At 40.8% G+C, this 14,128-nt stretch overlaps 1 protein-coding gene across 9 annotated transcripts in view; it reads right to left on the bottom strand.

Annotated features, from left to right (window-relative positions):
* The window catches only part of KDM5C (lysine demethylase 5C), a 33,602-nt gene that overhangs the window by 11,749 nt on the left and 7,725 nt on the right, over window positions 1-14,128 (bottom strand). For 5 of the 9 annotated variants that reach the window (XM_079123806.1, XM_079123807.1, XM_079123804.1 and 2 more), the window contains 8 exons: window positions 13,672-13,806; window positions 12,551-12,674; window positions 12,271-12,452; window positions 11,116-11,274; window positions 8,554-8,673; window positions 8,263-8,421; window positions 5,851-6,032; window positions 5,602-5,764 (listed from right to left, as the gene is read on the bottom strand). In XM_079123806.1, the coding sequence (XP_078979932.1) occupies window positions 5,602-5,764; window positions 5,851-6,032; window positions 8,263-8,421; window positions 8,554-8,673; window positions 11,116-11,274; window positions 12,271-12,452; window positions 12,551-12,674; window positions 13,672-13,806 (1,224 nt within the window). Of the gene's footprint in view, window positions 1-5,601; window positions 5,765-5,850; window positions 6,033-8,262; window positions 8,422-8,553; window positions 8,674-11,115; window positions 11,275-12,270; window positions 12,474-12,550; window positions 12,675-13,671; window positions 13,807-14,128 lie in introns of all 9 variants that reach the window. The other 4 variants (XM_079123805.1, XM_079123801.1, XM_079123803.1 and 1 more) reach the window with 2 other exon arrangements.

The raw sequence follows: 14,128 nt of genomic DNA, 5'->3' as shown, positions 1-14,128 counted from the left end.
CTTCTGCAGTTTGAGGTGTGACATAAAGATTAGCACAAATCTTTTTTTCCTTCAGAGACAGACTTACTGTAGATCTTAGCAATCTCAGCACGATTTAAGTTGAGAACTTTCACATTTCATTTAAAGGGAACACTTAACAGCTTCTCTTTGGCGTATATGAATTGCTAGCATCACTACTCTTGCACTCTTACCAAGCACTACCATACCTCAGCAGTCAATATGATAATCAAGACAGCTAAGTGACTAACAGGTAGCATACACAACACAGATATACTGGACAAAGGGATGATTCATGCTCCAGGTGGGATAGAGCAGAGCTGGCACAAGATTTCAACATGCTACTCAGAATGGTATATAATTTGAAACTTATGAACTGTTTATTTCTGGAAATTTCCATTTAAAATTTTTCAACTGCAGCTAACCAGATAAATGATTAAATCATGGAAAGCAAAACTATGAATAAAGGAGCACTACTGTGCATGCTTATCCCTGAAGATAGTAATTAAGTTTCTTTTGCTTTTGAAGTTACTGCTGTTGGGCATGGTGGCACACACCTTTAATCCCAGGGTATCAGGAGGCTGAGGCAGGAAGATTGAAAATTCAAGGTCAGTCTCAACAAACTTAGTGAGACTCTGACTCAAAATAAAAAAATAAATAAAAAGAACTGGGAATGTAGCTCTGTGGTAAAATACACCTGGGTTCAATCCCCAATACCAAACCCCCACCCCAAAAGTCTGAAGTTTATTTCTCCTTACCTAGTCTCTGTTTCTCTAAGTAGTTTTCTTCCTGTTTGTCTGGTTCTATTTCTTTTGCTAGGGTTTCTTTAGTTGTCTGTTAATTTGTGGCTGCCTATTTATATTTAAGAGGAAGAGATGATGCTGGGTGTGGTGGTGCATGCATATAATCTCAGCAACTCGGGAGGCTGAAGCAGGAGGATTGCAATTCGAGGCCAGCCTCAGTAACGTAGCAAGACCTGCTTTCAAAAAACAAAAAGGACTGGGGAAGTGGCTCAGTGGTTAAGCGTCACTAGGTTAAATCCCTGGTACCAAAGAAAAGGAGAGAGAGATTAAAAAGTTGAATGGAAGTTCTGAGTACATAGGTGAAGTCTGACGACTGTGAGTTTCAAAGCAGGGTGATCCAGCTGAGCCATTCTGTTTGGAAAACTTTAGTTCTTTCCTCAGGCCAGTTAAACTCCCCAGAGAAAATCCTCACATTTTTTGCCTGTAGGAAAAAGGCCTGCCCTCATGTTCTACTGATTAAGCAAAGGAAAATGCCTGAGAATCTCAGTATCCAGTATGCCCAAATGGTAAAATCCTATTTCACAGTTAACCCCACCTTCAACTGCACCTAGGATACCTCAATCCAGGGGCCTTCTATTTTAACCTCTTCAGAAATAAATCCTTGGTCTTACTAGAGTAAGGGTAGTTCACATTTCTAGCTACCCAGAATGGGGAAGGGATCTTCCAGCTTCTTCTTCTTTTTTTTTTTTTTTTTTTTTTTTTTTAAACTTTTTACAGTACTGGAGATTGAACCTAGGGGCACTCTACACTGAGCCACTATCCCCAGTCCTTTTTATTTTTTTATACTGAGACAGAATCTCTCTAACTTACCCAGGCTGACCTTGAACCTGTGATCCTCCTACCTCAGTCTCTCTAGTAGCTGGCACCATAGGCATATGCTACTGCACCTGGCTCACAGCTTCTTATGTAGATTTGAACCAGTCCTTATTTTCACCCCATCTTTGCCTCTAGAACATCTGGTGCCACTGACTACAAACCTTTAGGGGACTTCTGAGGTAAAAATCAGGCTGGTTCTCAGATGTTCTCAGTTCTGGCTTAAGATTCAGTTTCCTTGTCTGTTTTGTAGTTTCAGGAATTTTATTTACCATTGTCTCCTCTGCAATCTTTTATCCTAAAAAAGAATCCCTTTGTGTCATTTTACTGAGGTTTAACTAAGGAATGGAAATAGCTATGTGTATGTTTGTCTGTTTTTACAGTAAGTCATACAAAACTTTTAAGATCAACATTTAATGCTGGCAAAGACATAGTGAAATAGGTATAGTGATGCTAAGAAAATAAATTCTATTCTCCAAAAAATAATTGTGTTTGTGTGCACACACTGGGAATTGAACCCAGAGCCTCTGAGCTATACCTACAGCATGCAAAATTGCCAATTTTTATCAAGAACCTCTGATAGGATTCTACAATTAATTCAGGATAAACTAATCCTAAGAAAATTAAATCTTCCCATTCGTGAACATTATCTCCACATTCGTTTGGGTCATATATCAGCTCCTACTTCCAGTATGTTTTCTTCTTCCCTGCTTAGAGGCAACATCTGCCTCAAAGCATTTCTTGCTATATTACTGTACTAGCCTCCATCACCAAACACCTGAACTAGCTTCCAAAAATGCAAATCTGACCATGGCATCTCTCTGTTGAGCCCCTCGCTTAAATCCCCAGGCCCACATGATAAAGCCATAGTTCTGACAGGCAAATTCATGCTTTTCTTTCAAGAATCACTGTTTCTACAAACCCTTTCCTGAAACCCCAGTCCTAAATGACCCAGTTTGTGGTTCTTTTATAGCACCCCTCTCACTTTCTTCCATATGTTTACTGCTCTGTCCTGCACTCAGCTGTGTATACGCAAAGGCAGAGACTGGTTTATCGACCTTCAGAGTGTTGACAAGAGGCCCTGCACACAGAAAGTGCTTTAGCAATATTTGCTGAACGATCTAGTCCCAGACTCAATTTTATAGATGCGAAAACTAAGTCCCAGAGAAGTGTTGGGTAGGAGAGCCAAGAGTAGAACCTAATGCTCCTGACTCTTCATCTCAGCATGCACCTTCATTTTGGCAAAGTCACTTTACTGTTTCCTGTGTGGTGGTTTTAAAAAGCTCTTCTCACATTCTGCAGCTACTGAAATGACAAATGTGAATAGCCAAAAAAGTAAAAACAAGCCAATGTTCATTAGATGGTGAAGGGAATTACTGGGCCAGAAAGGAAATGAATTCCTGACACACACTGTGACATGGATGAACCTTGAAAACCTACTAGGTGAGAGAAGCCCTTCACAAAAAGACCACATATTATTCTATTTACACGAAATGACCAGAAAAAGCAAATCTAGAGACAGAAAACAGATGGAATGGTTGCCTGGTTCTAGCAGCTAGAATGGAGAGTGACAAATGTTAATAAGGGATCTTTCTGGGGTAACAGAAATGTTCTAAAACTGGATTTTGATGATGGTAGCACAACTGAATTGTGTACTTAAAATGGGTAAATTGTATGTTACGTAAACCATACTGCAATAAAGTTGCTTTTTAAAAAATCACAATTATAAAATCATTCTAGACCAGCACTGTCCAAGAGAAATATGCTAGGCAGATATATGCACTTTTGAATTCTTTAGTAGCCACATTAAAAAAGTAAAAAGAAAACAGATAAAATTAATTTCAATAATTTTATTTAATAAAGTCACAATATTATCATTTCAATGTGTAACTGGTATACAAAAGTATTAGTGAGATACTTCACAATCTTTGTTTCATACTAAGTCTTGAAATCCAACATAAATTATATACTTTCAGCACATTTCAGTTGGAACTAGCCACATTTCAAATGCTCAATGGCCACATGTGACTAGTGGCTACCAAATTGGACAGTGTAGTTCTAGACCATCATACTTATAAAAGATTATAAAATTTATACACTAATTATTACTATCAAAATTTACATAGAAAACATATGGAAACATAACAAAATTGTTTATTAGGATAGAGTATGGATGACCTCTTTATTTTCCACTTTTTAGAAAGGAGGTATGTTTCTTTTTTTAATGAAAATAATACTTACACTATATATCTATAAAAAGAAATGGCCTTCTCCTTCCAAAGAGGAAGGCGGGGGGAGCAGATAGCTAAAGATAGCTTTGCACAGAGCTCCAGCTGGCTACATTGCAGCCTGCCAGTATGAGAACATGAAAATCACAGATGCCCTGGACTAGGGGGATACTGCCAAGTCCAAAGGGCCTGGAAATGCTGGGAACTACCTAAGATGGGTGGGGCAGAGAGAGGGCATAGTAGTAAAGCAGGAGCTGGCCAAAGAAGCTGGTTAGTCATTAGCAGGAGAAATGCTGTGGAGGTAGAAGCAAAGAGCGCATGTTTAAAAGTCTGGGACAGTCTTTTTTAGCTGCCCAAATCCTTAAGAATCTTCTTCTACTCTTAGTTTTCCTTGGCATTGTAGACAAGGACTAATGCTGGGCTATGAATGAGGAAGAGGGAAGTCTGAGAAAAGGTCAGACCCAAAGTCTACTTGTAAAGCAGGAGAACTTAAAGGGTCTTTGATGATTTTTTTCTTTTTTTTGGTGGGGGGTGGGGGGGGTGCTGGGAATCAAACCCAGGATCTTACACACTCTGAGCACACACTGTACCATGGAGCCAATCTGCAACCCTCCTTGATCATCTTGACTCTGGTAATCCTTAACTGCAGTAAAGCACAAAGGGAAAAGGAGAGTCCCTTCCAAGTAGAGAAAGGTTGCCAGAGCTGTTGTAAGATGCTGCATCTTACATCTTCAATATTCCAATTCATGGTTAAGTATCATTAAAACATAAAAAATTTTATTCACAGTATATACAGAATAACAACACAAGATGAAGGTAAGAAGAAATTCAGGGAGAACCACAGACCAAGTCCAAAGCCCTACTGTAAAATGTCCAGGATATCTCAAAAAGACTAAATATTTATCAACTACCTAACATGTCCTGCGTATAAGATTAAGTGGCAGTAGGGCCAAGGCCAGAGGGAGTGGAAGGGAATAGGGAGTAGTACCAGCACAGAGTAAAAACTAAAGCAGAGATGGAAGATGTACTAATTCCTTTTGATCAGGTTGTTTTAAGATCCACACCAGAAAACAGGCTAATGCTAATCAATGCCAAAAATTCCCAGAAATATAAAGTACCTCACAGATAAGCCAGATAGTATACCCAGCAATACGTTTTACAGGGTAAGAAAGAAATAGAGAAAGTAGACAGGCCAGGACTCTGGGTTCAACTTTTGACCTGTTAAACAAGTAAAAACATGTATCCACTGCTCCAACAAAGGTAACAGTGTGCAAAGCATGGCACAAATGGCTAGCTGTCCTCTGATATTATTTCATAATAACATGACTTACAATTTGTAGGTGATATATGACCATCCAGAGTAAAAATCACATTTCCTAGTTTTCCTTATAGCTAGATGTGGCCATGTGACCAAGTTCTAACAGGAGATGAGTTGATAGGTTTGCCTTTAAAAGCAAGGAAACATTATTAGCCCTGCCCTTCCTCCCTTCCTCCATTTCCCTCTTCCACTGCTGAAACAGTTATGCTAATAAGTCATTCCTAAGGTACTGCCCTCAAACACAAGGCCTGGGGGGCTCACAATTACATTGTGTATCTAACCACTATTATCATGGGTCTCTATTAGAACAGTCACACCTACAACCCAATCAAGATAGAACAGAATGAGGGCAGAGGTAAATTCAGATGAAGACTACCACAGCCACCAAAAAGGATATCACTAAATCATTCCTACTCCTTGTCCACTTTTCCTGGGCACTCACCGGCACACCATGGGACATGAGAGTGTTGGGATTCATGAGAGTGACAAGTTGGTGCAAGAGGTCAGGCTGGCTATCAAAGAGCTCAGGTGTCAGCTTCTTCATTACTTCTTCCAAATGTTCTGCTGCAAGTGAGGGTACCCCATACCAGGTCTTCGGCTCACCCCTGTTCAAGTAGAAAAGGAACACATAATGTGGTCACACAGAAAGCCCATCCTGACTGCCTCCCCCGCTCCTCAGGGCCCCACTCACCAGTGGAGGTAGTTAATGGAGTAACTCCAGTGATCCTCGATATGCCAGCAAAAGGCTGAGAAGACCATGCCCACATAGAGCCAGGGCACCTTCATGCCAGAGATATCTGCATTGATGTGGCATAGTACAGACTGCTCCAACACTGGCATCACATTCAGGTTCCAACCACTTGTAGCATACTCCTGTAAGGTCAGATATTTGGGGATCACATCTAAACATCTAAAACCGAAGTTTTCTTCTCCCTTTCCCCCAAAATGCATACACACAAAATTTCAATTCAATTTGATCTATCCATCCACCACCTACAAGTCAAAGCCCTCTGCCAAATGATTTTTTAGCAAAGGCACTAGATACACACATTGGAGAAAGAACAGTCCTTCCAGTAAACATCGCTTGGAAAACTGGTATCTATATGCAGAAGAATAAAACTGGACCCCTATCTCTCATTATTAAGAAAAAACAACTCTAGGGCTGGGGAGATAGCTCAGTCGGTACAGTGCTTGCCTTGCAAGCATGAGGCCCTGGGTTCGATCCCCAGCACCCCCCCCCAAAAAAAAAAAGAAAAAACAACTCTAAATGGATTAAGGCTTAAATATAAGACCTTAAATTATGAAGTTACTAGAAGAAAACAGGGGAAACATGTCAGAATATTGAAATGGGCAAGGATTTTTGGTTCTTGTTCTATGCCACATAAGACCCCCAAAAACAAGAGTGAAAAAAAGCAAAAGTAGACAAATGAGATTACATCAAACTAAATAGCTCCTGCACAGTAAACAATCAGAAGAGTGAAGAGACGACCTACAGAACGGGAGAAAATATTTGCAAACTATGTCTGACAAGGGAATAATATCCAGAATAAATAAGGTATTCAAATTATTCATTATCAAAAAATAGATAACCTGATTAAAAACAGAAATAGACTTTAATAGACATCTCTCAAAAGATGACATACAAAAGGCCAACAGATACCTGAAAAAATGCTCAGTATTACTAATCACCAGGAGAATGCAAAGTGAAACCACAAAGAGATATAACCTGACCTAAGTAAGAATAACTATTATCAAAAAGATAAAGAAGCAGGGGATGTAGCTCAGGGGTGGAGACTGCCTAGTATGCACAAGGATTTGATCCCAAGCAATACAGAAAAAGAGAAAAATAAAAACAAAATATAGTAAGTGCTGACAAGGAAATGGAGAAAAGGTAACACCTGTACACTGTTGGTAAGAATGTACATTAGCATAGCCATGTTGGAAAATAGTATGGAGATTCTTCAAAAAATTAAAAATAGAACTACCATATGATCCAGCAATTCCACTACTGGGTATATATCCAAAAGAAAAGAAATTAGTATATATGTCAAAGAGACATCTGCACTCCCATGTTTATTGCAGCACTATTCAAAACGGTCAAGAAACGGAAACTAACCTGAGTCCATCAACCAATGAATGAACAGAGAAAATGTGGCAAATATACACAATGTACTATTCAACCATAAAAAGGATGAAATCCTGTCATCTGCAACAAATGGATGGAACTGGAGATCATAATATTAAGTGAAATCAGCCAGGCACAGAAAGCCAATTACCACATGGTCTCATTCATATTTGAAATCTAAAAAAGTTCAAACCTCATAGAAAGTGAGAGTAAAATGGTGGTTCCAGTGACCAGGGAAAGTAGAAAGGAGGGCAGGACAAGGAAAGGTTGATCAATGGATAGTAAGTTATAGTTACATGATATGAAATTCTGGTATGCTACTGCACAGTAGGATGACTATAAACAACAATTATGTATTATATGTTTCAAAAAGCTAGAAGAAAGAATTCTGAATGTTCTCACCATAAATATTTACTTTTCTTTAAACATTTTATATATATATTTATATATATTATATAATATATATTATATAAAATTTTATATATACACACACGTATTGAAACAACACATGGCACCCCATAAATATGTGTAATTTTAATATATCAGTTAAAAATAAACTTAAAAACAAACATCAAAAGCTTGTTCTGAACCCAAATGTCACTTTTCCCTTGAAACAGGCCTGGGCCCTCAATTTTTCCTGTGCAACCAAATCCCACTCCCTGAACACTTTCTATGAATGAGTCAAGCACTCTGCCATGTTATTTTACATACACTCTCATTTAATTCTTGTAACATTTGCAAGACAGGTATTATTTTGATTTCACAGATAATAGGTTCAGAGAGGCAAAAGAACCCATCTTGCATCTATATACCAGGTACTAAACTGTCCTTTACAGACAGCATTTCATCTAAATTTCACAGCAACTGCATAAGGCAGGCATAATTATCCCCATCTTAGAGAGATATTGAATCTTTCAGATACTGAATGACTTGCCTAAGCTCACAGTTGACATATAACCATGGTATTCACCCACTCACCTCCTCCTCGGGGGTTAGGTGCCGCTTACTGTCGCTGACAGGGAAACCGCTGCCAAATTCTTTGGAATGGATGTCAGCCCCATACTCGACAGTCACATCTTCCTCAATGCTATTCACTAGCCGCCAGAACTCCTTTTCTACTAGTTCTGTGGGCACCATCTGAGGAAACAGGGATAGCAGATGACTGTGGTATATCTTATCCCGGCCCCACTGACCTAGGTGAGGTGAGACTATTAGGAACCAATAACTATGACCCTAGTTCCAACATGACCCCAGCTCTCCATCACCTACATGCACAGGCATGTTGAAGTAGTCAGCTTTAAAGGAGTCGGCCATCTCGCCAAAGCTCTGCAGTGTGTATTCCCGTGTAGCCTGCTCAAAGCCAAAGGCTTCAGGGGGCCGTTTACACTCCTAAAATTCAAAGAACATGTCATGTCACCAAAACAGGCAAAAAGATAGAGAATCCTCACTAGTGCAACTGGAATATTAGATCAGCACTCAAGGACTCTGAGGCAGCTCTTTATACCTCTACCTTTTTCTCTTACCATTTGAGCCTAACTCATCTTTTCTATCCCCCACATACACTCCCATTATGTTTTTGCTCACATAGATCCGCCTTATTTGAAATGTCCTCTCCCACTTTTTTTTTTTTTGCAGTGCTGGGGATTGAACCCAGGGCCTCACACATGCTGAACAGTGCTCTACCACTAAGTTACACCCTCTCGTATTTTCTTTCATTGACTCTTCAAAACTCAACTTCAAGCCAAATACAGTAGTGCATGCCTGTCTCAGCTACTTGGGAGACTGAGGCAGGAGGATAACTTGAGCCCATGCATTCAAGAGCATGGGCAAAGTAACAAGACTCCACCTCAAGAAGAGAAAAAAAAAGAAGCTGGGTACAGTGGTGCATGCTTGTGATAATCCCGGTGGTTTGGGAGACTGAGGCAGGAAGATCACTACAAGTTCAAAGCCAATCTCAGCAACTTAGTGAGACCCTGTCTCAAAGTAAAAAAATAAAAAGGTCTGGGGATGTAGCTCAGTGGTTGAACACCCTGGGTTCAATCCCTAGTACCAAGAAAAAACACAAAACCTGACTTCAGTCCCAGAGTTTCCAGAAACTGTTCCCTCATGGCTATAACTTATATTCTTTTCTTCCTTTAAGACTTTACCATCTAAACCATAAGCTCTGGATTTAATATTCTCTCCCATGCTCTTCTGCTACCATTTTTTCTCTCCAGTAAGTATGAGTTCATACAGGATTCTTAAGGAAGCTTTCTTAATGGCCAGATTGGAACTATTCAGACTGGGAAAATGGTACTGAATATACTTATATCTTACTAAATGGAAAATGAAGGAACCAGTTTCTATAGTGTCACACCCTACACTATTCCTGTTCTTTAGACTGTCTGAGAAGACAGAACATGGGTGTGCCTCACTTGTACCTACGTTCATAATTTCAGATAAGAACTCTATGTACCCCAGAGTCAGACATACATCCTGATCATGATGGAAAAATAAATGTCAACCTGGTCCACTGGCTCATAACCACTTAGAGAGCCCAGTGGAGCTCACAGTCTTCTTCATTCATAACACTACTGGTATCCAAACTTTTCCATACTATAATCTCCACTGCTGCCAGGGCCACTGTGCATTGCATCACCCTGGTCCTTCCCCATAGATGTGTGTGTGTGTACACATGCATATCCAGTCTCTACAACCATAGTTAAGTCCCTAAGATGAGGAAAGACCATCAATTTGTGCTCTCCAGAAACCCAGAGGGAAATGTAGTAGACAAGCACCAGGAATTTGGATAAAAGCAGGAAGCTCGTGAAATGGACCTGCCAGACTTCCCAGGTCCTCGGCCTTCACTGCTGCTTCAGCTATTCTCCTTCTTGCCCCTACCTGCCCTAAGCACATTCTTCCCTATACAACTCAGCTCCTGATAATCTCCCATTCCCCAGGCTGGAATGCCTGCTCACCTCTTCCTAGTTCAAGTCCACATTACTACAAACCAATCTAAATGTCATAATAGAAAAACAACTAAATAAACATTATACCCACATGATGGAAAAAAATTAATACCTTGAATACATAGGGAAAAATGAAATGAAGTAACAAATGACAATATATAATAAGATCCCAAACTTGTTAAAGATAGTTACACAGAAGCAACAAAATTAAAAAAAAAAAAAAAGAGAGAGAGAGAAAAAAAAATATACCAGACTATTGGACTGGAGTTGTGGCTCAGAGGTAGAGCAACTGCCTGGCATGTATGAGGCACTGGCTTCAAATCTCAGCACCACATACAAATAAATAAAATAAAGGTCCTTCAACAACTTAAATATATACATATATAAAAAATTTTTTTTATTATATACATTATCAATAGTGGGTATCACTAGGTGGCAATAGGTAATTTGTCCATTTTCTTAAAAAAAAAAAAAAAATTCAATAAAAATCTCAAAAGGCAAAAGAACATGAAAAAGAAATTTATTCCTGTCCCTCAAAGCTCATTCCTGACACATTCCCTGATTACTACCCTTTAACATTCTCCTTTCCTCTCAACTGTTACACCTCAGTTTCTAACACCCAATTTTGTGTCTGCTTATAAGTAACCACACGCAATTTCTCTGTTCATGACATTTACCTCCCCATGGGTGGTCTAGGAGCTCCCACAGAACAAGAGCAAAAGTTGGGTCTCTTCTTCCTCTATCCCCGAAAGCTCTACTCAGACTAACCCCACCACAGGGAACCAAAACATAAGGCTTGTGGCTGAGCTAGGAGGCTGCCTTCAGTAAGGTCAGAGGAAGAAAGGCCAGGATACCCTGTATGGATGGGTTGGGAAAGCCTTACCGCCATGACACACTTTGGGCACCGCCAGACACCTTTTGGTATCTCAGGCAGAGGAGGCAGCAGGCAGAAAATGTGGTAGTTGTCATCACAGCCATCACACAGCAGGAGCTTGTCATCCTCATCCCCTCGGGAACACATCCGACATACATATGACTCGATCTGCCAGGGGAGGGAAGTAAGAGTTCATCAACACAGGCTCTGTCCAGCCTTCAAACTCCAGGGCCCTCCAGACAGAACCCTAGTCCAGAGAGTTGTGTGAAAACCTGCTGTGCTTGCCAGCTGAATCATTCATGGCCCTGTATTAGCTACTCGTGTGAGGTCTGGAATTCAACTGCATGCATGTCCCATTTTCCCATATAAGTGGGTGGAGCTGTGAAAAAGATCTTTCTCATTGTCTTGAATCTTCCCAGTTTTATTAATTCAGTAAACACTTACTGAACCTGTGTTCAGCATTACACTAGACTCTTACAGCACAGAAATGAGTAAGACATGGTATTTGCCTTCCAAAGGCATACAGTAATCTAGATACCCGTGTTTGTAAAAACTTAAAACTGCCAATAGTGGCCCATAAAGGGTACTATGGGAGCCTAGAGAAAGAAGCACTCAAATCAGCCTTTAGGGAGAACTTTTTTGTAAAGGTGACACTTGACACTGAATGAAACCTTAAGGCAAGTGGAAGCTTGGCAATAGGGTAGAGCACAAGGAGAAACTTCAAGGAAAAAACAACACATGCAAAGATACAGGTATGAAAGGGGATGGCACATCTCAGGGGAAAAAACAAATACACCCACAAATAGTTCAGTGTGGCTACAACAGATGAGGAGTGAGGTAGTGCTGGGGAATAAGGCTAGAGGACACCAGGGACAAGACCATGCATGGTAATGAGGAGTTTAGCTTTTATCCTGAAGCAATGGACAAGTGAGTTTCCTTCTCTAGACCCTTCCAGCACTTCATGTAGAAAGCACTTGATCACCCTTTCTTGTTCTTTGGTCCAAATGAGTTGGCCTTATTTCCCCAATTAATTGATCTATCTGAGGGCAAGGCCCACCTGACCCACTTGTCTGTTTAATGAAATCTAGTCCAGTGCCATGCTGAGAAAATGCTCACTGAAGGGATATGAAGCAGAACATTAGAAAATCAGGGCTGGGTCCTTACAAACTGAGCATTGCTGTGGTTCCTCCGTAGCCTCATGGTCATCTTGGTGCAGGGCTCTGGGCTGTGACTCAGTTCCTCCTTGCTTTCCAGGAAGGTCTTGGGTGAGTTTGACTCCACCTTCATATCCCCACCTGACTCCTCCTTCACCACTACGGTGGGGGGACACTCAGGGCCTTCCTTATCTAGGAGAAAGAAAAGTGGTTCTAAACATAGGTCTGACACACTTAGGGCCCTACCTCCTCTTCCCAGGTGAGACCATCCCCAGTCTGTTAGGCCTCACCTTTTTTCCGCAGAGTCTTATCTTTGGCCATGAGGCCTAGACCCATCATCTTGGGGCCTGCCCCATAGATCTGTAGCTTCTTCAGTTCTGGATTCTTTTCAATGTCTTCCTCTGTGGGTTCCGGCTATGAGGAAAAGGAAGAAATGAATCAAGATTGGAGCTAAATGCCCCATTCTGAAAGAATAACTCAAGACTATGTATCCCCCAAGGGGTAAATGAGCTCCCTCCTCAATCCTCTAATGGAAAGTAATTAAAGACAGGATCTGTTTTCCCAGTTCTAAGATGAGACTATTAGCTCCTACCTTACAGTGATGAGGCAGTTCAGGGATAACAAATATTAAGAAAAATCTAACATTGTTTCACTTTATCAATTAGTGGCAGTGACTATTATTATCTGGTGAATTACATGCTTCAATGAGCCAGGAACAGTATCTATCCTGTTCTCTGCTCTATCCCCACCACCAAAAACGCCTGGCACCTAAGCTTCTGCCTAAAGGTAGGATACAAGGAATAAAGAAAAAGATTTCCACTTCTATGAGCAGAATGAGTCAGGAAAGGAACAAGATAGGTAAGAAGGCTGGGGTTGTGGCTCGGTGGTAGAGAGCTTGCCTAGCACATGTAAGGCACTGGGTTCGATCCTCAGTAGCACATTAAAAAAAAAAGAAGGGGAGACATACAAAAGGTATTATACAAACAGATCAAGATCTAGCTCAATAGTGCAGCTGAGAATGGAGAACTGAGCAAGAATGAAACCAGAAAGAAGTACATCAATGCTTAAAAACTCAGAGAATGAGCTGGGCATGGTGGCACATGCCTGTAACCCCAGCAGCTTATGAGACTGAGACAGAAGGATCACAAGTTCAAGGTCAGACTCAGCAACTTAGCAAGACCCTGTCTCAAAATAAAAAATACAAAGGGTTAGGGATGTGGCTCAGTGGCTCAGTGCCCCTGGGTTAAATTCCCAGTCACACTCCCTGCCCCGGAAAAAAAAAAAAAAAAAAAAAAAAAACTCAAGAGAATAAGAGAGATGGTACAACAGGGAACGCAGCCTTAGTCAGAGGAAAGGAGAAGACTCTCTTGACCCCAAAGCAACTCTAAGTTATAAGAAGGGAAGTACTCACATCAGGCTGCAGTCTCTTGGCCCGCCGACCATAGCTGTTGAACTTGGAAGGCTGCACGGACTGTCGAAGGGGGATGCTGTGGGGTTTGTATTCTTTGTCCTTCTCCTCATTATCAAATGGACGAGTGTTACACTGCTGGGGACATGTGAAAGGGAGGGTCAGGGCATGGAATGTCCAGTCCTCAAGAGCAAGAACTTCCCTCTAAACTCACCCAATGGCCACCAGAGTTGTGGTCCACTGCCCTGACACACACCAATAGTCCCCATTCAACAAGTCTTGACACCAGATGCATTTTGGGATTCTTAGTGCTTTTGCTTAAGTCATTCCACCTTCCAATGACCCCTCCTTAACTATCTCCCAAAGTAAATCAGACTATCTCTTCCCAGACCACTCTAGTCCAAAAGATCCCTCCCTCCTCTGAATTTCTGTCAGTTACGACTTTGTCAAGTAATAGTAG

The sequence above is a fragment of the Sciurus vulgaris genome (assembly GCF_902686455.1).
Source record: "Sciurus vulgaris genome assembly, chromosome: X".
Lineage (NCBI taxonomy): Eukaryota > Metazoa > Chordata > Mammalia > Rodentia > Sciuridae > Sciurus > Sciurus vulgaris.
This window is presented reverse-complemented; position numbering and strand designations above follow the sequence as displayed.